Source organism: Eptatretus burgeri, chromosome 12 (assembly GCF_056783735.1).
Source record: "Eptatretus burgeri isolate ZD-2024b chromosome 12, Ebu_testis_v1, whole genome shotgun sequence".
NCBI lineage: Eukaryota > Metazoa > Chordata > Myxini > Myxiniformes > Myxinidae > Eptatretus > Eptatretus burgeri.
In genome coordinates this window covers 41,547,132-41,570,479 of record NC_140972.1, presented here as the reverse complement: position 1 = coordinate 41,570,479, position 23,348 = coordinate 41,547,132, and the positions used below count along the sequence as shown (strand labels likewise).

At 41.6% G+C, this 23,348-nt stretch overlaps 1 protein-coding gene across 1 annotated transcript in view; it reads right to left on the bottom strand.

The window, feature by feature from the left end:
* The window catches only part of LOC147015490 (insulin receptor-like), a 300,293-nt gene that overhangs the window by 114,394 nt on the left and 162,551 nt on the right, over window positions 1–23,348 (bottom strand). Inside the window, exon 3 of the mRNA XM_085850275.1 lies at window positions 17,552–17,861. Within this exon, the coding sequence (XP_085706401.1) occupies window positions 17,552–17,861 (310 nt within the window). The remainder of the gene's footprint in view (window positions 1–17,551; window positions 17,862–23,348) is intronic.

Genomic DNA, 23,348 nt, shown 5'->3' with positions numbered 1-23,348 from the left:
TGTCACCCACCAGCTTGTATATATACATATATATATATATATATATATATATATATATATATATATATATATATATATATATATATATATATATATATATATCTCCTGGACTGGTGCCCCTGCCTCACTACTTTCTCAGCTAGACACCGTGGAAACCATAGCTTTCAAGATCATTGCAATCTCTCACAATGAAGCTGAGTCTATGGGCCTGTCATTTCGCCATCGCCGACAACTCGGTGCTCCCTCTGTCTTCTTTGGTCTCCTTTCTGGTCTTGCATCCTCTGCCCTCTCCGTGCTTTGTCTCCCAGGTATGTATCTGCAGGATGCATGTGGTTTACCAGCAAGCCCCTCCTAGTGAAACTGCCAACATCCTGAAACACTGCTCACCTCCACTCATTTGCTCCTCCTTTTTCCTGCCTGTGGAACCAATTTCTGCCCTCTCTTAATTCTCACTAGTGTGGTTTGGCTCACTACGCTTGCCTCTCCACTCGTCATTGCAGAGATTGACGTCACAGATTTGCTGTGTTGGCATGATTTACACCAATCATAATGCAAACAATTATTTTCTATAAATTTGTTGTTGTTGTTGTTGTTGTTAAAGTCTGTTGTTAAATATATTTTGTCAAAATTTTGTTAAAGTCTAAGGGGTCTAAAAGATCTTATGGGTCTTTTGGGTCTTCAGGATCTTTTGAGTCTTTGAGGGTATTTGGTGACTTTTGGGTCTTTAGGGTTTTTTGGGTCCTCATGGTCTTTTGGGTCTTCAGGATATTGTGGGCCTTCTGGGTCTTTGGGGTCATTGGGGTGTTCGGGGTCTTTTTGGCCTTTGGTGACTTTTGGTTCTTCATTGTATTTTTGGGTTTCCGGGGTCTTTTGGGTCTTCAGGGACTTTTGGGTTTTTGGGGTCTTGGGGGGGGGATCGGCGGGGCCTTGGGGGTCTTTGGGGTCTTGGAGGTGCTTGTGGTCTTTGGGGTGATCAGGGTCTTGGGGCCATTGGGGTCTTTGGGATCTTCAGGGTCTTAGTGGTCTTTTGGGTCTTCGGGTGCTCTGAGGTCTTTGGGATCTTTTGGGTCTTCAGGATCTTTTGCATCTTAAGACTCCTCAGGGTCTTAGAGGGTCTTAGAGGGTCTTCGAAGGTCTAAGGGGTCTCAGCAGTCTAAAGGGTCGAAATGTACAGTCCAATAGGACATAAATAATAGAGATATAGTCACACGGCTGGACAGAAGGACGGACGGAGGGACGGAGGGAAGTAGGGAAGGACGGTCACACATTAAGAATGAGCTCTTTTTATATATAGATTCTTCCCTCCAGATATTCAAGACAGCTACTCACACCAGGTAAACCACTCCCCAATCCTCCCAAAATTTTGCTTCTGTATCCATCTTGTCCACCCTTGTGTTCTCCCCTACCCCTCATCGTTGCCTGCATCCCTTGTTCATCCACCTCCGTCTATTTTCTCCCGATGCCCCACTGTTGGTGTTTCCACCTTGTCATCCTGCTGTCCTTTTGTTATGTTGCGTCCTGATCCATTCTTGTTCCAGCTCTTCCAAGAGCTTTCACTATGTACACAAAAAGCCCCCATCTTTTCCTTAGATTAATACATTGTTATTCATTTTGTAAAACAGTGTTCCAGTTTAAATTTTGCCCTCCCAAGAGCTCGAAAGGTAAGCAGCACATTATTGGACGAGGCAGAGTAATGTTTAACTTTTCTTTCCTCGATTTATGAATTGCAAATTTAGCTTGACCTATGATATGGTTTACTAAACATATTTTCTTTAATGTAGAAAATCTGGAAACACCAGAAATAAAAACATATATTCATATATGTATAAATTGGAGATACAGTAAACCCGAAAATATCGCAGGGTTACGTTCCTGGGAATACCGCGATATTCAAAACTGTGATAGTTAAAACCAATTTCTTATGGGAATAAGGGTGTTGTGTTCCTGGGCTTCAAGAAATATAAAGGAAGTTAAGAAATATGTTCCCCCTTGGTCTTCACGTTTGCCTTGTTGGTTGACCAAATGAGTTTCACCTGAAAACTCCTTAGTTAAGTGGGGGAGCTAATTATTAAGTTAAACAACTGATTACAGAGGTGAAACCTATTATACTTGTATTTTAAACTTTCAAACAAATAAGTTGTTCCTGAAGTGATTTCAGGTGAGTTAGGCAAAGGGATTCAATACTTATCCAACTGATAATCATCTGATTGTTTCTGTTAATCAAACTTATTCACATTTTATTGCATTTCTGAGTTTTATCACTTTGGCATAGTTTGTGAAGTCTCCATATATTAAGTTTGATTTGAGGGCATCATGAAATAAGCTCAGGTGGCATCAAAATGTGAAAACTTTGGAGGGACGTGAATACTTTTGCAGGCTAATGTAATACCCCCGCCAATTAGATTGATTTTGTGAAACTGGGGATAAAAAGTCCCTCCATCATAATCTTAAATGTTCCAATAGTATGACAGCATATAAAACTTATACACAGACTTAACACCACCATGTTTTTTTAATTACAGCAAGCAAGGTACAGTGGATTATTATCAAGATTGTTCAGACCAAGTCAGGGATCTCCTGACAAATAATATATGAGGAGCTTTGGGAATCAATTTGTTGAGGCCTCTAGTTTCACTGCAATGAAAATGCAGCGATTTGCCAAATATTACAATAAATAGAAAGTATTTCTTGGAGAAAAAAACCCCCAATGATTCCAACAGATCTTATCCCAGTTCTTTTATCAAGGGCAGCAACACTGAGCCACTTATTTACTAATTTGGTTCTAAAATATTTTATCCCTACTATTGTAACATCAATCAAATACTGAACAAATTCTACTTCCCTCATTTTTTAGGAAATGGTTCAGAAATAAAGGCTCATTGAAAAACATTTTCATACCATATGTTGCCATTTCACGGGAAAAGGAAAAGGCCTGGCAAGCATTCATCACGCTTTCTTACAAAGCAGGCAAAGGAGATAGGTCAACATTCTGAAGGTCCATTCAAAAAGTCCTGGGAGTAGCCAAGCTTGGCTGGAAGTTGTAACAGGCAGTGAGCCAGTGGCTTCCACAACAAGGTTTCACTTCCTTAAAGGAATTGGTGGAAAAAGCAGAGTCGGAAACACATTATTCAACTATGGATGTCGATAAAGCCATAACCACCTTCATAAAACGGCAAATTAATTACAGCAAGTCGCAGCCAATGCTTCCCCCTCCAAAATAAATCAATATTACTCTTCTGGATTGTAGTTATCACTAATAATCTTCTAATACAGGAGGTTGCATACACGTTGTTTTATGTCACAGCATCAAAACAATGAAATGAATGATGACCAAGGCTGTTCCATGGGAAGGTTGCTGAGAAAGAGATCCTTTCCAGCAACCAAACTTTTGGGTTGCTTTTTCCAGTAATCCCACCCAGTTCTATGTTTCAAAAGTATGGACTACTAAGAAAATTCCAAGATGTTTAACACCATTCTGCTGCTAATTTTTCCTGGCAAGGCAATTTGCAAACAGACTCTAGGCCCCACCCAAAAGGCTATATTTTTTTACACAGTTTACTTGGTTTAAACAAGCCCGACAATGCGCTTCTAGCTTATTTATCATAACGTCCCTTGGTGGGATGTTGAGAAGGCGTCCCATCTGCCAGCATTCATTGGTGGATGTTAAAGATCCCACGGTAGTCTTCACAAAGAGTAGGTGAGCTTTTGCCAGCACCATGGCCAAATTCAAAATTCCTGCCCTAACCAGTAGAGAGCAGCATCACACCCGTGCCCTCAGCGAATGATGCCAATCTGCAGTCTTGTACTGTATAGGAACTAAGAAGAAGCTTCATTATTACAAAAATAATCACATTGTCCAACTTCTTTCTTTTTTTTGTATACAAAGTTAAGACTCGTGGAAGAGCGAGAACATGGAATGACCAGGATGCAACAGAACAAAAGGAACAGTATAAATAGTTTGGGGGAGGATACCAACAGCAGCATTGAAGGATAAATAGAGGGAGACTTGGACAACCAAGGGAAATGTGGAGGAAAGAGGGGTAAAGGAGGATGTGTGGGGTAAACAAGGAAGAGGAGATTGGGACCATACTCTGTGCAGAGCGTTGGTGCTGCTTAAGCAGTCTCCTTGGCTGTTGGGCACAATCCTGGATGGGTCGCCACTCCGACACAGGATACCAGCATGCTGGCACTCATTTTTCCGACCTCGGAAGGATGATAGGTCGAGTTAACCCCACCTGGTATTAATTCAACAGCTGAGCGGGATTTGAACTCAGGACCCTTGGATCCAAAGCCCACCACCCGAACCATTAAGCCAACACCAGACGTGGTGTTGCTGCTCATTTTGGAGGTGCTTCTATCACCAGAAAGGAGGCGATAGAAGACATAGAGACCCCAACCTTTCTGCAATGGGAAAGTGATAGGCCCATTGACTCGGCTTCAGCGTGGGAAATTCCAGTGATCTTGAAGGCCTTGGTTTCCACGGCGTCAAGCTGAGCAAGGTGTGAGGCAGAGGAGCCAGGCCAGAGGGCAGAGCAGTACTCCATCAAGCTGCGGATGAAGGCCTTGTAGGTGGTGGAGTTCAGGTGTGCCAAGGAGGGACTGTTCACAACAAAGGATGCCCAGTTGGTGAATGGCTTTGGAGGCCAAGTTCTAAATGTGGCTTGCCCAAGAAAGATCATGGTTGATATTGAGTCTCAGGAGTTTGAGTGACAACTTCTTCAAACGGATTGTGAAGAAAATAGAAAGGAGGGTTAACTTAAGGTTAAAGCAGAAGATGTTTGAAACTTTAAAGGGTATAGCAAAAATAGACCAGGTAAACAAGATGGATACAGAATGTGGGCTTGAGCTTGGAGTTGAGGGTTAATGGATAGAAAAGATCATGGTTTTAGATGAGGGCTGATCTGAGGTGGTGGTGAACAGCTGTCTTGAAGACCTGGAGGGAAGAATGAGATGGAAGAGAATGTGGAAGTTGATTCCACAAGTGGGGGAAAAGAGTAACGAATGAGTGGAGGTAAACAGCGATTCTGGATGTTCAGAGTTTCACAAGAAGGAGGCTGATGGTGGAACACGTATGTGTGCCATGCAGAAACTTGTGGTGGGACAAAGTACAGAATGAGCAGAGGGTGCAAGACCAGAAAGGAGATGAAAGAAGACATAGAGACCACAACCATTCTGCAATGGGAAAGTGATAGGCCCATTGACTTAGCTTCACCAACTGGCGCACACATATATGTATATATTTCTTATATTGTTTTGTATTAAAAGATTCAAATGTCTCTCTCTCTCTCTCTCTCTCTCTCTCTCTCTCTCTCTCTCTCTCTCTCTGTCTCTCTGTCTCTCTGTCTCTCTGTCTCTCTGTCTCTCTGTCTCTCTGTCTCTCTGTCTCTCTGTCTCTCTGTCTCTCTGTCTCTCTGTCTCTCTGTCTCTCTGTCTCTCTCGCTCTCTCTCTCCAACTACCCCAATCCTCAACAGAAGAAACTAGGTACTTGAATTTTCCCACCTGCTTTAACTCCCTGCCAGCCATATCCCAAATAGCCTCATTCTTTATTCTCACTTTCTTGGACACTGTAATATCTGTTTTGCCTACATTTATCCTTAATCACCCACTTTCCAAACTTTCCTGCAACACAACCATTGCACCCTGAAGTCCGTCCTCAGAGTCTGACATCACCACCAAATCATCTGCAAACACCATTGCCCAGGGTAACTCTCTTCTGGCTTCCTCACTCAACACATCCATCACAACTGGAAACAGAAAAAATTTGGGGCATTACCCTGGGCACTCACCTGGTAGAATAATGATACTGATGAGGAGTTCAACGTGGGACGGAATAAGAAAAATGTACCAATGAACCATGTTATGGGCCAGATTTATTAAATGTCGTGAACAAGCATTGGTACGTCTCGGCTGAAGAAGGTTGTGGTCAAATTTTAGCGAAATTGTGTGTGTAGTCTCTGAGAAGAGAGCAAACATCTATTTTGAGGAGCAATTCTCCCCATATACCATCTTAGAACTCGATTTTTTTTAATTGCATGAACAAATTTTGGTACATCATGGGTGATGAAGGTTGTGGCCAAGTTTCATCGAAATTGTCTGTATAGTTTTGGAGAAGAAAGCAAATACATATTTTGTGGGGCAACGCCCCATAGATCCCCTTCCCGCCTGATTTTTTTTTGATGCCATGAACAAACTTTGATACATACTGGGTGATAAAGGTTGTGGTGAAGTTTCAACTAAATCATTTGAGTAGTTTCAGAGAAGTTGCAAGTGTTTATGGACAGACGGACTGACGATGCACCATCCCATATAAGCTCCACGGAACTGCGTTCCAGGTGAGCTAAGGACTAAGAGCTGGGCACTGTCATCCTACCTTTATCTCAAACACTTCTGGACAAGCATTCTGAGTTTTAAAGATGTCTTAGCTCCTTATAGATCACCTAAACTATCCTTACCAGTATTTCATGTACCTATTTCTTTCACAGACAACCATACACCACTTCCCTTGGAACCCTATTATATGCTTTCCACAGATCCTCAAACCTAGAATACAACTTACTTTTCCCTTCCAAAAATTTATCCCTTCTCTCAATAAGAATGAAGACAGCACAGCTGTTCTTCGCAGACTTGGCATAAACACAAACTGCATCCCAGCAATCCCCACAAACTCCTTTTAGTTTAACATTCATGACCCTTTCCAATACTTGAAAACACTTGCTGCATTGGCTTGATACCCAGCTAAAATTACAAACACTCCATAACATTCCCTTTATTTTTATGGATAGCCAGTAAATAATTATCCTGCCATCTCTCCTCCTTACAAATCTTAACCAATAACTGCCAAAGGCAGTCCATTCCTCCATCTCCAAATCATTACATCATCTCATCATCAACACTATCCATTTCTGATGGTCCACTAGCTTTCCATATCTTATTTTCATGAAAGCTGCCACAACCTCTTTCTGCTCATCCCTCTTAATGGCCCTTTCATTGTGAGGACCTCTGGTAATACATCCATGACTAAAAGGATGTGTCCATCCATGTGTGTGTCATTGGTTGTTATCTCCATATGTGGGTTTCAGAAGGTGGAACAGAGCCATCCCAGCGGTACCATTGGAAAGCTAATAATCAATTTAATTGGAACAAAAATTGGTGTCCATTTAATCATAAAAATCTCAGTTTTAAAAGCGCACATTTTCAAGATGGTGTTGAAGAAAAATAATTATATTTATGTGTTCTCAATGACATTCACTTGTTGTGGTACTTTATAAATTCAATTTTTGTACTGGAGTCAAATTGGCTGTCAGTAAAGTTTCCTTTTTCCCCCAGTCTTTTGACCTACATATTGATAAATGAATATCTTACGATGAAAAAGGTCTTGCTCACTGCATAGAAACAGGGTGACCTAGTTGATAACACTGCAAACTTTTGCCTTGTGCTTATCAGCCCATCCTGTAGTTGAATTGCCAAATGTCTCACCCTCCCATTTTTTTGGATGTCAAATGAGTATAAGAGGGATTGCTTCGGGTTTTTTTGTTTGCGGAGATCACTGAATGCCTTGCAATTAGTGTTCTCCCCTCCACGTACGTGAAATTAAAGATTCTCTTTCGACGTACTTTGCCCGAGTGGACAACTGAGTTCTTGAGATCCACCACAATGGGAAAGGAAGAAGCAGGATCTGCAGCTATAATGTAGCACACATGGAAGGAGCACACAATATACATGTATATATATGTATGTATATATATATATATATATATATATATATATATATATATATATATATATATATATATATATATATATATATATATATATATATATATATATATATATATATATATATATATATATATATATATATATATATATATATATATATATATATATATATATATATATCGGGCATAGTGGCGTGCTCCTGTAATCCGGCTACTTGGAGGCTTGGGTTGGAGGATCGCTTGAGGACGGGTGCTCTGCACTGGGCCGTGCTACCCTAGGGCAGCCCGGAATCATGGCGAAACCCAATCCTTATCCCTGTGTCGTAAGAGGCAACCAGGGTTGCGTCAGGAAGGGCATCCGGCGTAAAACCTGTGCCAAATCAGTATGCGGATCATAATGGATGATCCGCTGTGGCGACCCCTAACGGGAGCAGCCGAAAGACGAAGAACATATATATATATATATATATATATATATATATATATATATATATATATATATATATATATATATATATATATATGTAGTAGTAGTAAGTGACCGTTTTTACAGCCATTTTTCCCTGCTATGCAGGGGTTGGGCTTTTTCTTGAGGCAATGTTTTATGGCCGGATGCCCTTTCTGACGCCAACCCTAGTCGCCTCTTACGACACACAGGGATATGGTACACCTATTCTAACCGGGGCATACACCGGGACCAGTACACTGGTACTCATTTTGACGACCTCGGAAGGATGACAGGCTGAGTCAACCCCCTGGTGTTAATTCAGCAGCCAACGGGGCTTGAACTCAGGACCCTGGGATCCCAAGCCACCACCCTAACCACTAAGCCAACACCAGGCTTCATATATATATATATATATATATATATATATATATATATATATATATATATATATATATATATATATATATATATATATATATATATATATATATATATATAGTAATACTTCTCAAAGCAATAGTAAATACATAATAGTACACAGAGAAGTACACAAAGAACAACCACCACAGTCATGACGACAGCAGCAACAACAAACTATGACTTGTTCAAAAAGATCTTTTTTCAGCAGGCTTCATTTCATTTTACATCCTCATCAAGACTCACAGATGGACACGCAATATGTCTGTGAAGTGCAACATGCTGTCTTTTGCTTAAACCCATCAGTGGAGCATGACTCTTCCCTTGTTTTCCCCATATTTATAAGTTCATCAAAATATTCCTTCTATCTATGAAGAATGTCCTTCTCATTAAGTATATCCCCAGTGCAGCTCTTTATCACCCTAATGTCCCCAATATTCCTTCTAGCTCTTTCCCTGGTATTAGCCACATTAGAAAATAGTCATTAAACTCTTTCCCAAATCTCACTTCTCCAACTAACCTCTATACAAATCCTGTCTGGCTTTTGCCACTACTTTCTACTTTCTTTTTCTACTACTACTTTCTTTGCTTCTTTATTCTTATCCCCATACCTTCTCCTGCTATCATCCTGCCTGTTACTTTCTCATTTCTTAACAGTCTGTGTCTTCTGTCTGATTTCCTCTTGAACCTCCAAGTTTCACAATCATTGGTCATATATTTTGGTCCAACCTCCTAGAGTTTTCACACATACCTTAGCTGCTGCTCCAAGCAAGGCCTCCATGTTCTCCGTTTCCCCTCCACTCTCTCCCCTGCATCCTGACTTCTACATCTATGACTTCTACATCCATTTTCCTTAAATCTGATAGTATTGGGACTTTGCAGCTCCCACACCCTGTTTTCCATATTCTTCCTTTTCTGACCAGCTTCCAATGTAAGAGTAATAACCTCTGCTCATGCTCATTCACTACTGCCTCCCCAAGATCCTTATATTACATTTCAGGATCCTACATCAATTCCTCTGTCTCATAAGGAAATAATCGATCTGGCTTCTGTGAGGTTCAATTTAGAAGATGACCTGAAATGCTCTTTCCTCTCACAAAAGCACGAGTTTACTAGAAATTATTCCAATCCCTTTCCTGTCTCCAAAAATCCATTCTCCTCCCCCAGAAATGGGGGAGGAGAATGGATTTTTGTCATAATACTTATTTTGAAGGAATACATTTCCAATTATTTACTTTTATAACCACCTACTCAATGACCAACATGATCATTCAAATGAACTCCAAAAATCAGTCCCACTTTGCTGGAAAACCTCTCCCAATTAAGTCCTCTACATTATTCCAGAACCCCACCTGAGTCACGAATCCTGAAATAACTTTCAATAAATCCCCCTCAACAACCAGTTTTAGAGACATCAGTCTCTGAATCAACTTGAAAACCTCTACCAACTGCTGTGTCAACTCCCCATCCAAAATCTTACAAACTAAATTACTTATGTCTTTCCTGCCACTTTTGAGAGTCTTAACTCCTGATCTCGCTCCAATGCACTATTTCAGTTACACCTGGTCTCTTTCAAATAAACCACTCACACTCTTCTTCTGATATACCATCTCCCTACCCTTTTCTGCCAAGCTACCACCATTCTTAGAACAAAATCTCAAACTCCTCTTACATCTCAACTGAAGTGAAAGAACAGTTGTTGAATAAGAAGCCAATGCCTGCTCACCCACAGCAGACCTCTCTGTAGTTAATGGATGTCGACCTTCTGGTGCCTGCTCCCCTACACCAACCCTCATGCCAGGTGATGCCCTACCCAAGGGGGAATTCACTTTTGTTTTTTGAAAAACTCATGCCCATGACTGCAGGTTTTTAACCTGTCAGAGTCATCGTCTCAGGTAGCATGTTTCACCAAGTAAAGTAAAAAGAAATCCTCTTTTTAGACAGTAGTTCTCACATTCCAGGGACAGTTCCACTGTCAAAGACCATCCCAACATCTGCACATGATGAGCCTGCTACGATGAGTTGGGCAGATCTAGGATCAGGAAATCGATACAAAAATTGGGGCAGTTCATGCCTCTTAGTCTTGGTCAACAGATGGCTCAGAAATAAAACTTCAAATTTTAATTGCTGGTCTTCCAGGTTGGAGGTGATCATCACACAAGTTAAACAACAAAACCAACCATCACTAACATGCAAAAACACCCCAAATTAAATCTAAAGGTCACTAAAACCGAATGGAGGGCAAACAGAATCAAACTTATCCTTTCCTACTGAGAAATGAATCCTTAACCTGGAAAGCCAGGTTCTCTGTGGTTGAAAACATGGAGAAGAAAGGGGAAATGAGGGAAATGTTTAAGGAAAATGAGTCTGCGGTCAATGAATAAACTTTGGAAATCCTGCACAAAGCCAGGACATGGGCGAAGGATGTGAAATTCAGAAGATCGAGACAAAGATGCCTTGCACTTATATGGGAGCTTTCCTACAGGAGCAAGTATGGGCAATCCCAGAAGTGCGACAACGAGCCACTGACATATTCTAACACAGCGCACTCTGCTCATCCGGCACCAGCTTCAGCACTGGAGTCCACCTTTTAAGGTGACCATTACCTCGTGAAAGCGCTGTTTTTTCAGTGAGAAACCACAGCCACAGTTCATCAAATGTGGCGACACCACGGTAGCATTCGAGATCTCGCCCTCAGAGAAGCTTCTCGAGTGTTCCAGAGAGGTGTGGTGTGGAGGGACGAAGTGAAACATCTAAGAAGCTTGGGGAGTGCAAGTATAAAACACACACCTCTCGGCAGTGCAGGTGTGATTGTGTGGACATGCCTTGCCTCAACGACTCACCCACTTTTCCAGCAATTTACCCCTTTTATGCTGCTGATAACACCTCCAATTAACTCCAACAAATGAGACAATAAAGTTTCATGGCTTGTACATGATGCAATGCATATAAAAGCATAAAACCCATCACAAGTTTACATATAAATATACTATCATACCTCTTATAATGCTATCTCTTAAAACACGGTTTCACATCATCCTTAAAGGAAAAATATTCATAAAAAAAAAAATTGAAAGAAAAATGCAATAAAAGAAGAAAATAGTCAATGAAACAGCCCACAAGTATCGTACAGCAGTGTAACAAGGAAGCAAAACCACTGCAACATCCACCTCAAGAGCCAATGAGATTGAAGCACTCTCAGCCAATCAGCGAGCATCTCCTTACATATTATGTTGTTGTTGTGAGTGTGGTTTCGGGTAAATTTTGTGAGTGGCAGATGGAGGTTATGTTTTCAGCCCTGTCTCTGTCCGTCTGTTTGTGAAAAGGACATCTCAAAAGGTTGTGGACGGATTCAGATGAAATTTGGTGGAGAGGTTGGGTGTGCGACAAGGAAGAATTGAATCGATTTTGGTGAAGATCCGAATCCAGATCCGAATCAGAGTTTTTTTTTGTGTTTCTTCGCCACTGAGAGATGGGGCTAAAAACGATAAAGAGCACGGGATCTCAAAAAGTTGTGGACAAGTTATGACAAAGCTATGGTTAGGTTAGGTGATGAGTTGGTTAGGTGACAAGACCAAGCTGATTCGATTATGGTTTAGTCTGCATTCAGATCTGGCCTATCAGTGGGACACAAAATGGAAATTGTTCAGCCTGGCAGAGGTATGCACTCAAATGAGTGCTGTTCTCATTTGTTCTGTTGAGCCAAGTGTCGCCCTATGCGTGATTTGTAGTCTGTTTTTCTGTCTGTCTGGATGTATGTCAATCACCTACAAGTCACATTTTCACTCTGATCTTCACAAAACTTCACCATCTGGTAGAGGTAGTGACAAGCTGGAAGGCTATTGTTTTTGAGGTTAATAGGTCAAAAGGTCAAAGGTCAAGGCCACATGAATCGTCAATTTTCAACCGATTCACTTGATATCTATGTATATACTGTCCTGCAAATAAAACTGAAAAACATTGGTGGATGGTGAACCCTCATCGAGGTGAAGTCTTGGTTGACCCCTGTGAGTATGTCTATCAATTACGTACTGTTTGAACGAGAGTCGGACCGTGAGTACGTCTATTAATTACTTATTATTGAACCTTGACGATGATTGACTACAATTGGACCTTGACTACCATTGCCTTCTCAGTGGGAGAGTCGAGGCAAGAATTTGGAATTTAGTCTGGGTGCCAGCATACAATGGCCTACTCTTTTTAAAGATACCGTGAGATCTTTAACATGCACAAGCAGCAAATGCTGCGAACTATGGGCGTCAATTGGTAGGGGGAAGGGGCAATGCCCCCTCCCAACTTTTTGGAGAGGGGGGACAGCATATTAATTCCCTCCCCCCCCCCCACTTTCTTGGTCACATAAACGAAAATGTGACAAAGGGAATGTCACAAAGGGTCATGAAGCAGTTTTCCTTGCAATTTATTTGGTACACTTTATGAAAAGTGTGAATGAACGATAAATTACTTAGTGAGGGGAATAGCATTACATTTCATGCCTTTGAGAACATTGTTTATATAAATGCTGTACAGCCTGAACAGAATTAATTCCATCACCAGCCTCCTCTTAATTTGTGTTGAATATGTTCGGCTGCACTTGCTTGGCTTATGCTTGGCCGCAACCACTCCATGGTGCGCGTTGCTCCACACACAGCAAGTTGTGGACAGGCACTCCAAAAACGCCATGTTGAGGTGTATATTAATAGCAACTTGAGTATCGTTCCACATGATTGTGGCATTTTTCTAAGGCAGTTTCTATAAACAAAACTAACAAGAAAGCATCTCAAAATGGCAAAGCCCGCTTTACATGCAAACTGAACTTGATGAAAAAGCTTTTAACCTTTTACCTTCCTGGCCACACCTGCAGGGAGCCAGTGCATCTCATACTGTAAACTTGAGGTTACAAATACATTTGCCAACTTTTTGCACGTGAGTTCATTTGACAGTGAGAAGTTGAGTCATGTGTGTAATTTGAGAAGAAACAATGGCTCCCCAAAAAGAAGCAAGAGCACTGAGTTTAAAAAAAAAAAATACTGCAAAATAAATGTGCAACTTACTGCAATCACCCAATCATCACATTGGACGAGCTTTCATATATGAAAAAAACGTTGATATCCACAATATACATAAAGGAAAATGAACTGGGAATTCCCCTCCTCCCTGCAATTTTATTTATTTTTCCAAACAAAACGTTTCACGATTTTTCAACTAATTGAACAACTTGCTCAAGAACCATCAGGTCAGGTCAGGTATGGGAGCATTGCGCAAGAGCAGTGCATCGCTGCGTCTACTTTCTGCCGGTACTCCAAGGGCCTCCGTCTGGCTATCCCAGGTAGATGCCAGGCCCATCCCCATCTCCTTGAGATGCTGATCAACCTGCCGCAACCATGAGGCACGTAGATGGTACATTGGCCTCCTCCACTCATGAGGATAAATCGCTGAGAGAATCTGGTGAATAGGATCAGCGTCAGGAAAATGAGGCACATGTCCATACAGCTGCAGTTGACATTCATGGACTATGCAGGTAACAAATCTCAATTGAGTCACTCTCAGCAACCGCTCATTGGACACAAAGTCCAACAAGCGACAGCCAAGAATTCTCCAGAGAGACTTGGTACCAAAGGAATGAAGTCTCCATCTCAGATCCCGAATCAGAGTCCAAGTCTCACACCCATAAAGCAAGACTGGAAGCACCAAGGACCTGAGGACACGGATTTTCGTCTTGCTGCACAGGTACTGGCAGCGTCACACCCCATGATGCAGTGAATCCATGACTCCCCAGGCCTGACCAAAACGTCTGTTGACCTCTGGCTCGCAGCCAGCAGAGACATGAATATCACTGCCAAGAGAAGTGAATCTCTCCGTAACCTCAACATCCTCACCCCAAACAGGTACAGACAGGATAGCAGCATCCAAGACGTCATTGAAAGACTTGATCTTCCTTTTGACCCAGGAACCCCATCATCCCAGTGGCTCCGATTCAGCACCTCAAGGGCCTCCAAAAAGGATATCTAGAGTCTTTGCAAAGATAACTGCATTATCTGTGAAATCAAGGTCAGAGATCTTGACATTCCCAAATGATGCACCATAGCTTGATCTCTCCAACATCCTCGCCAGAATCCAGTCCATACAAGTGCTGGAAAGTGTGGGGGCCAGTACATAGGGAAAGTGTGGGGACCCCTGACGAACTCCAGTAACAACCGGAAATAAGTCAGACATGGTTATCACCACATCTCACAGCACTCTCAGTACCAGAGTACAGTTCATACATCTGATTGATCAGTTTTGGTGGCACCCCACGAAGACCAAAAATCCTCCAGAAGGCATCCCGATTCATTGAATCAAATGCTATACAGAGATCAACATAGGCTGCGAGCAGCCCCTGCCGAAATTCTTGTCTGCGTTTGGTGAGGACCCGAAGAGCAAGGATACGTTCAATCGTTGACCTCTTTGGTGTAAAGCCTGACTGCTCTGGACGCTGGTGCTCAAGCAGATGGTGGCGAACCTTATCAAGAATTAACTGAGCAAAGACCTTGCCTGGCACTGAGAGCAGCATCACCTCTCGGTAGTTGTTGCAGTCTTGGCGATCACCCTTCCCTTTCCAGAGAGGGACACAACAAGGCCCCTCTTCCAGTCAGTTGGGATGATGCCTGTGTTCCAAGCAGAGCACAGAACTGCATGCAACGACATGAGTACAGCATTTCCACCAGCCTTGAGAAGTTCAGCATGGATGCCACAGATCCCTGGAGCTTTACCCCATTTCAACCGGTTCACCGTAGCCTGTGTTGCCACAAACGAAGGTGGACCACAGTTGATTGGAGGATCAGCAATAAGGATTGCAACACCCCTGACATCCAAATGAAAATCTGGTGGATCATCCTGGTACAACTGCTCAAAGTAACAGGCCCACCGGGCCTTCACTTCGCACTCCTTCGTCAAGACACCACCACCCTCTGCTCTAACTGCAGTACACCAAGGGATGGGCTTGGAGGAATGCAATGCGCAAATTCCCCTGTGAGCAGGATGAGAATCACTTGACCACAGGTGATGCTCTACCCCGTTACAGATTCCTCGCACATAGGCCTTGTTGTCCACCCTTAGTGCATGTACAGTTTTATGCCTCAGCTCCCTGAACAGCTCAGCTCTGCCATTGGTCTGGCCCTGCGACTCTGATCAATTGTATCCAGTGTCCCTTGAGAGAAAAAATACTTCTTCACCCTTCAGTGACTTCCAAGACATCTCCTGGCAACATCAAGGACAGTGGTCTTGAAGGCACTCCACAACTCTTCAGTATCCCCCAAAGCACCCAGACCCCCCAAATCTCCACTCAGCCTGTTCGCAAACTCCTCAGCCACCCTCTCATCCTTGAGCTTGCCAACATCCAGCCGAGGCTGGGATGGGACCATTCTCCTGGATTTAACCTGGAACGTCAGAGTTGCTACAATAAGCCGGTGGTCAGTTTTGAGGAAATGAGCACTCCGGTAGACCCTACAGTTTTGAATCATTCTCCAGCGACCATCAATGAGCACATGGTCAATCTCTTTTGCCACACCACCAGCGTTGGAATACCATGTCCAGTGATGAGCCTGTGAATGCTGAAACCATGGACCAGCCACCCTAAGTCCATGACTTCTTGCAAAGTCAAGGAACTATTCTGGTTCAGTTCGAGACCCATGGGGACCAACACATGCCTCATAACCATTGGACCCATCATTTCCAGTCGATGCATTGAAATCCCACAAGACCAGAAGTGTATCTCACCTGGGGCACTGATCAACCACACACTCCAGCGTGGCATAGAATGCATCCTTCACAGTGAGATGACTCGCCTCAGTCGGAGCATTCACAGAGACCAGGGAAATGACACCCAAGGAGTGACGAATCCTTAGTCTCATAATACACTCGTTGACTGGTGTTACCTCAATTATCATTGGAGTCAACTTATTGGACACAGCTACAGCAACTCCTTGGGAATGGTAACCATGAGAGCGACCAGACCAATAGTCAGTGTAACCAACCGCCATGATCTCGCCGCAATCCGGTCTCTGAACCTCAGAGAGTGCTGCAATACCAATGCCTAAACGCTTGAGCTCAGTTGATAACAGAGACAGCTGATCATCCTCTCTAAAGCCTGTATCTCACTGGGCTGTGACAGCTCGCGACAAAATGCGAACGGGATTCTCCAAAATGTCTCAAAATGTTCGCGGTGGTTCTCAATTTCCTCGCGCGTCGCATGACGTCGCTTGAATTTTGAACATGTTCAAAAAATTTGTGCGACAAATTTTCTCTCAAAATAGTCGCCGAGCCGTCGCGGTTGTCTTGAACCGGTCTCGAACCCTTCTCAATTTAGTTTCCGTGAGTCACAAGGTGCGACAAATGTGAGACAACTTTGTGAGGGATTGGCGACCTATGAAACTAAATTGTGACTGATTGGAGAAAAAAATGATAATCTGTCCTGGGACCCCTGAGAGTTTCGTAATAATATCACAATTTGTCCTCAATGACGTGAGACATATGCAAATGGGAGATATTCGTGAGACATACGCAAAAAGAAATTCAGTGTGATTCCAAGTGAAAATTATCGCTATTTTATCGCAATTTTGTGTCTCCAACTAGTCGCGAACTGTCGCAGCCCAGTGAGATACAGGCTTTAGGGATAGGATATTCCAGGCACCGACGCAAAGGGAACACATCAGGTTAACCCAAGGAGACCACCATCTGGTGGATGACACCTCAGCACCACCCCGACATATACTACTGCAATCTGACCCAGGAAGGTTACCCCATAGTTTCCCTCCCATCATCAAAGATTGTGGTCCCAAAATCTAGAAAGAACCATCAATCTGAAAAGAAACATCAACAGCGATTAATCTGTAAGTTCAGTTACAAACACAGAACCTCGTGCAAGAAACGAATCAATCTATATATGTGCAATTTTAATTAAAACGAGAAATATAAACCAGGAAGCCTTACCTGGTTCCATTTTGTATATAACCTGGAGGACATTCTGGTAGGCACTCGCGCCCATGCAGGACGTTGTGCAGACACGAGTTGTTGCAGTATTTGTAAGGCTTGGCGCAATTTTTTGCAGTGACGCAGCGCCAGCCTTCAAAGCGATATGTCCCATCCGGGCAGTCGGGCAAGCACAGGCCTTCATGCCAGTAATGACGACAGGCTAGGCAGCTTTGAGGTCTGTCTGGGTCCTGGCAGCCACCCAAGCATTCTTTGTGGCAGCAGCGACCATCCAGCAAGCAGGCCCGGCGCCCACATTCCTTTGGACACACTGTGGTAAGGAGAATTTGAATTTAGATGCATAGAATAACCTTTTCTCAAAATCCAACCACTGTCATTAGTCAAATGCTGTGGAATGGGCCATAATTTACATTTTTTGTCAACATATAGTTGTCATGACCATGATAAAAAAAGTCACACTTAAACAAAAGCATTAAATATACCATCAGAGATGGGGAATCCCCCGCCATTGAATGAAAAAGGTCATACATATTCCAGATAATGAGGGAGGTGAATTGGAAACAAGATACGATTTGGTCATCATCTCGAAAAAGTTCCCCAGGGGGGTGAGGAACGTAGTAACCAAAAATAATTGAAATCAGATAAGCGGTTTTCCATTTATTTTCCATTTTCCATTTTCCATTTTCCATTTACAAAAAACATTTTTTTCAAGATGGCCGCCCCAGTCGGCCATCTTGGATCCAGCCACGCCCAAAATCAATAGGGTTCTTCCTTTTCAGGTGGTACATGTGTGACTCAAATTTCAAATCAATATGGCGAAAAAACATTTTTTCAAGATGGCCGCCACAGTCGGCCATCTTGGATCCGACCATGCCCAAAATTAATAAGGTTCTTCCTTTTCGGGTGGTACATGTGTGATCCAAATTTCAAATCGATATGGTGAACAGTTTATGAGTTATCGCACTCACAGCTATAAATGTTGACGCCCGGACAGACGGACAGCCAGACGACCAGGGTGACAACAATACCCCCCTTCCGCCACACGGCGGGGGATAAAAACCAATACAAAGTTGCACATAATGAAACTACAAGAGCACCCGGTTGAGCGCATACCTCCGCCACGCAATGCCTGACCAGTAGAACATGTCAGGCCAAATAATTTGTTGAAATATGTGATACAACATTTTTGGCCCCTTTCTCAATGGTGAAGAATCACTTTGAAATTTCTAAAAATCTCGTATCCGGATCTGGATTCGGATCTTCACCAAAATCGAATCAATTCGTCCTTGTCACATAACCCAACATGTCCACCAAGTTTCGTCCGAATCCGTCCACAACTTTTTGAGATATCGTACTATATATTGTTTTATCCCAGTCTCCCAATGGTGAAGAATCTCTTCAAAAATTATCTGATCCAGTTCCAGTTTTGGAACTTCACAAAAATTGAATCAATTCTTCCTTGTCAGACACCCAACATATCCACCAAGTTTCTTCAGAATCCATCAACAACTTTTTGAGATATCGTGCTATTTATTAATTTATCCCTGTCTCCTCATTGGTGAAGAATCACTTAGAAAATTAAATAATCCTCGTATCCAGATCTTGATTCGGATCTTCACTAAAATCGAATCAATTCTTCCTTGCTACACACCCAACTTCTCCACCCTCTCCACCAAGTTTCGTCTGAATCCGTACACAACTTTTTGAGATATCCTGTGCACAAACAAACAGACAAACAAACAAAAAGACAGAGAGGGGTGAAAACAAAACCTCCTTTACCTTCGGTGGTGGAGGTAAAAAGGGGTGAAAACATAACCTCTTTCCATCTTCGGTGGCGGAGGTAATCTATATATTACTAAAACTCTCATCTTGTATGTACCTATATGTATGTTCCTGAAATACAGCCAAAACGGTACACGATAGCGCAAAAAGTTTAGGGCCACCTTACTCACCGTTCTCCTGCGGTGTGCAGCATCAAGTTTCATTCACATCGGGCAATGAAAAAATTATTTTAAAAATCAATTCCCGATTCAGTCAAGTACTCTTCGGGAGAATTTGATCAATGAAAACAACCTCAGCGGTATAGTTCCCTGGAGCTATCTTTTTTTTTCTTGAAATGATTTATTTTAAAATCTCAAACATTTACTAGAGACAAAGAACGATTTATTTTTAAGCATAAAATAAACATCGCCATTTTGATCTAATACTTCCAAAGCCTGGTGTTGGTGCAGTGGTTAGGGCAGTGGCTTGGGATCCAAAAGGTCCTGAGTTCAATCCCCGTTGGGCCACTGAATTAATACACCAGGGGGTTCACTCAGCCTGTCATCCTTCTGAGGTTGGTGAAATGAGTACCAGTGTACTGGGCCGGTGTATACCCTGGTTAAAATAGGTGTACCATATCCCTGTGTCATAACAGGCGACCAGGGTTGCGTCAGGAAGGGCATCCGGCGTAAAACATGTGCCAACTCACTATGCGGATCATACGGATGATCCACTGTGGCGACCCCTAAAATAAAAGGGAGCAGCCGAAAGAAGAAGATTTTGATCTAATACTTCCGTGTTAATTAACAATTATAATTGTGTTAATAAGATTATGCACAATAATTTATTGGACTTTCTTTTCTCCGGTTTTTTTTTTTCACATTGACGCGCAATATCAAGTTTCGTACAAATCGGGCAACGAAAAAAAATTATGAAAAAATCAATTCCCGATTCAGTCAAGTACTCTTCAGGATTATTTGATCAATGCAAACAACCTCAGCGGTACAGTTTGCTGGAGCTATCTTTTTTTTTTTTGAAATGTTTTTTTTTAATCAACCGCTGTCACAACGGGAACCCAACGGGTTCACAGGTCGTCTAGTGAGTACTAAAAGTTATATTGGCAATTGATAAGTAATTCATTTATCTGGATAATTAAATGTTCAACTCAAAAAAGACAACTTTATATTTGTATAATTAAATGTGAACATTTCTAAAAACAATGATGGTTATAGCTTCAATAAGGTATGGCAGCATTTTTGAAAAATATTCCCTTTATACAACTTATGCAGACACTACTTGCAAAACCACAAAAACCTTTGGATTTTTGGCTTGGAGCAAATCTTTCAGTCATTGTGAGAATCATAACAAAGTTGAGCTGGTTTTATTTTTTTAATCCTATATAGTTTTCCTTTTATGTGAATTATATTTTACAAACTGCCTTTCATAAGATTTCATTTTGTTTGTAGGATTTTGAGCAAAAATGAAGCTTCACTGAGCTTGTCAGAAAAAAACAAACAACAAAAAGAAAGCTTTATCCAGCCTCCATTAACCATCATCGAAAAGCATTTTTGCCATTGCTTTGCAGAGAACGATTTTATCACCTCCGTATCCATTGTGAATGGTATAGTGAGCATGATGCTGTGTTTTGTTGTAAAGAAGGATTGCCTGTTTGACCCAGAGACTTATGATGGCTGTATGAGATGATATCAAGACTGTGAAAAGCAGCATGACAAAGGAGGAAAGTCAATAAACTACCTCTTAAGGTGGTGCCGTTTCCTTTATTTGATAATCAGAAATTCATAATTGAACAAACACCTGATTATGACCTTAAGGTGATTTTTCTTTCATTATTATTTATTGCTTGTGCATTTGTGTTGCAAATGTTTACACATTATTCACTACTAGAATACCTCGGAATCAAAGTGATCTCATCCTTGCAACACAGAAGGAAATGTTACCCTTATATAATTTGTTTTTCAACAAACCATCAAAACTGAGTTTATTCAACAAGGAGTGTACAAGCAAAATAGGCAGAAGTTCAAAATATTAATGACATCCGATTGCCAAATATCATGGATAACATACCAGGATCCCAGGGTAATTTGTCGGTCTTACGATCATCATCACTTTCCTTTTCACTTTCTTTTGTTAATTCACTTTCCTTCATTAATTATGCTTTCATAATTTGTGTGTTATATTATTCAGTTTTTAAATTTATTTTATATGACATAGCTACTATATGACACTTTAAATAGAGCCTTGACGTTTGACAGAGTTGTTCTATCATCATCATCATCATCATCAAACTGTAATGGAGCTATGGCATAAGTATGTATTTATGTATGCATGGAGTCGCTGAAACTCCAAGAATTGTAATTTTCATAAATCAAAATGAGAACGTGACTTTTTTGGGAAACTTAACCTCGAATTAAATTGTAAAGATATATATGCACAAAATAATTTAATCACTGCCGTAGACAGTCACCTCAGCTAGTTTCTGATTAGATATGAAAACACGAATGATGACTATTCCACTTTTTATTTTTGAGGAATTTTTCAGACCTCTCTGGAATTGATGGATTATTTTGGTGAGGTACCACTCACGTGATGCTGTATTCGATGCGTGGTAAATTCACTGCCTTTCTGCTTACGTCTCTCTAAGTCTCTGTCTCTGTCTCTGTCTCTCTCTCATATATGCCTCTTGGTTGACCTTTGGACTAAATGGGGGTTTGGAATCAGCCATTTAATGTTTTTGGGTATGAAGGGTCGAGGCCTCAAGAAGGGACAGTACCCAGATGATAAACCAGATGGTCATTGAATCAGGTCATTGAAACAATGACTGCAGGAAGGAGTGCAATGGCCAGATTTAACTGGCACCTGCACTTTATATCCAGCAGGAGGTAAAAACTGAGTTTGTATTTCTACCTCGGCCAAGTCCAATTTCAATGTAGTAAGGAAACCAAAATATACAAGTTTACATTGATATTACAGCATAGTTCGAGTTAATATGGAATGGCATTTGAGCTTATGGTTATACAGTATAATAGGGTTGTTATATTTCATACAAATTATTCATGTACTGTACATGTTCAATGTTTAGGATCATCGAGGTACCGACGTAATAAGTATGCAAAAGCAAAAGTGGTGAGGATTGGGGTGACAGTAAAATGATATAAATTATCCCAAAAAATGAAGAGAAGGTGTACAGCAGATAGAATGGAGGGTAGGGTAGCAATTGAGGAGGGTGTATGAAAGAGAAAGCTAGTTTTGGGGGGATAGTCAATAACTTTACCATTTTAATACACAGCCTTAAAGCTGCTCATTACGATAAAGACCTCAAATGCAAATATAGAAACTGAAGTAAAACAAAACCAAAAATAAAATCAAACTAAAAGTTACATATCATCTATCACTCTCAAAAGCAGCACAAAATTGTAAAGATTATTGAAACTACTGTTGGCTTGTTGAGAACTAGGATACATGACCCATCCAGGATTGTGCCCAATAGCCCAGGAGACTACTTTGGCAGCACCAACGCTCTGCACAGAGTATGGTCCCGATGCATTTGGATTGGACACATGGCACGAGAATGACTTTTGGCATATGAGCTTTTAAGATGCAACTAACGTTGTTGAAAACTAACATAAATAAATTTCAGCATTTCGAAAGAGAGCTGCTCAATCAGCATCATGCTAGACTGAATACTTAGACTTTGCTTTCAATCTTCTACATTGCGTGTCTGGTAGTCAATTGTTTCTCGATATGCATGACATCACCAAATCCTGAATATACAATGGGACCAGTGTTTGCAGCAAACGAGTGGGTGGCTGACTTCCTATTGGCTTCCAATAAATTCTGAATGAACCTTAACTGACGTCAACTCAGCTTTACATGGTGTTTTAACTTTCACCGTCGAGGACTTTTAAAGGTGGTCAAAAAGCCTATTCCTATGGGTACACATCTTTTATTATTTTACCGTTACATATTACTCAAAGACACACCCTGATGAAACAAAAATTTTGATATCGGGTAACGG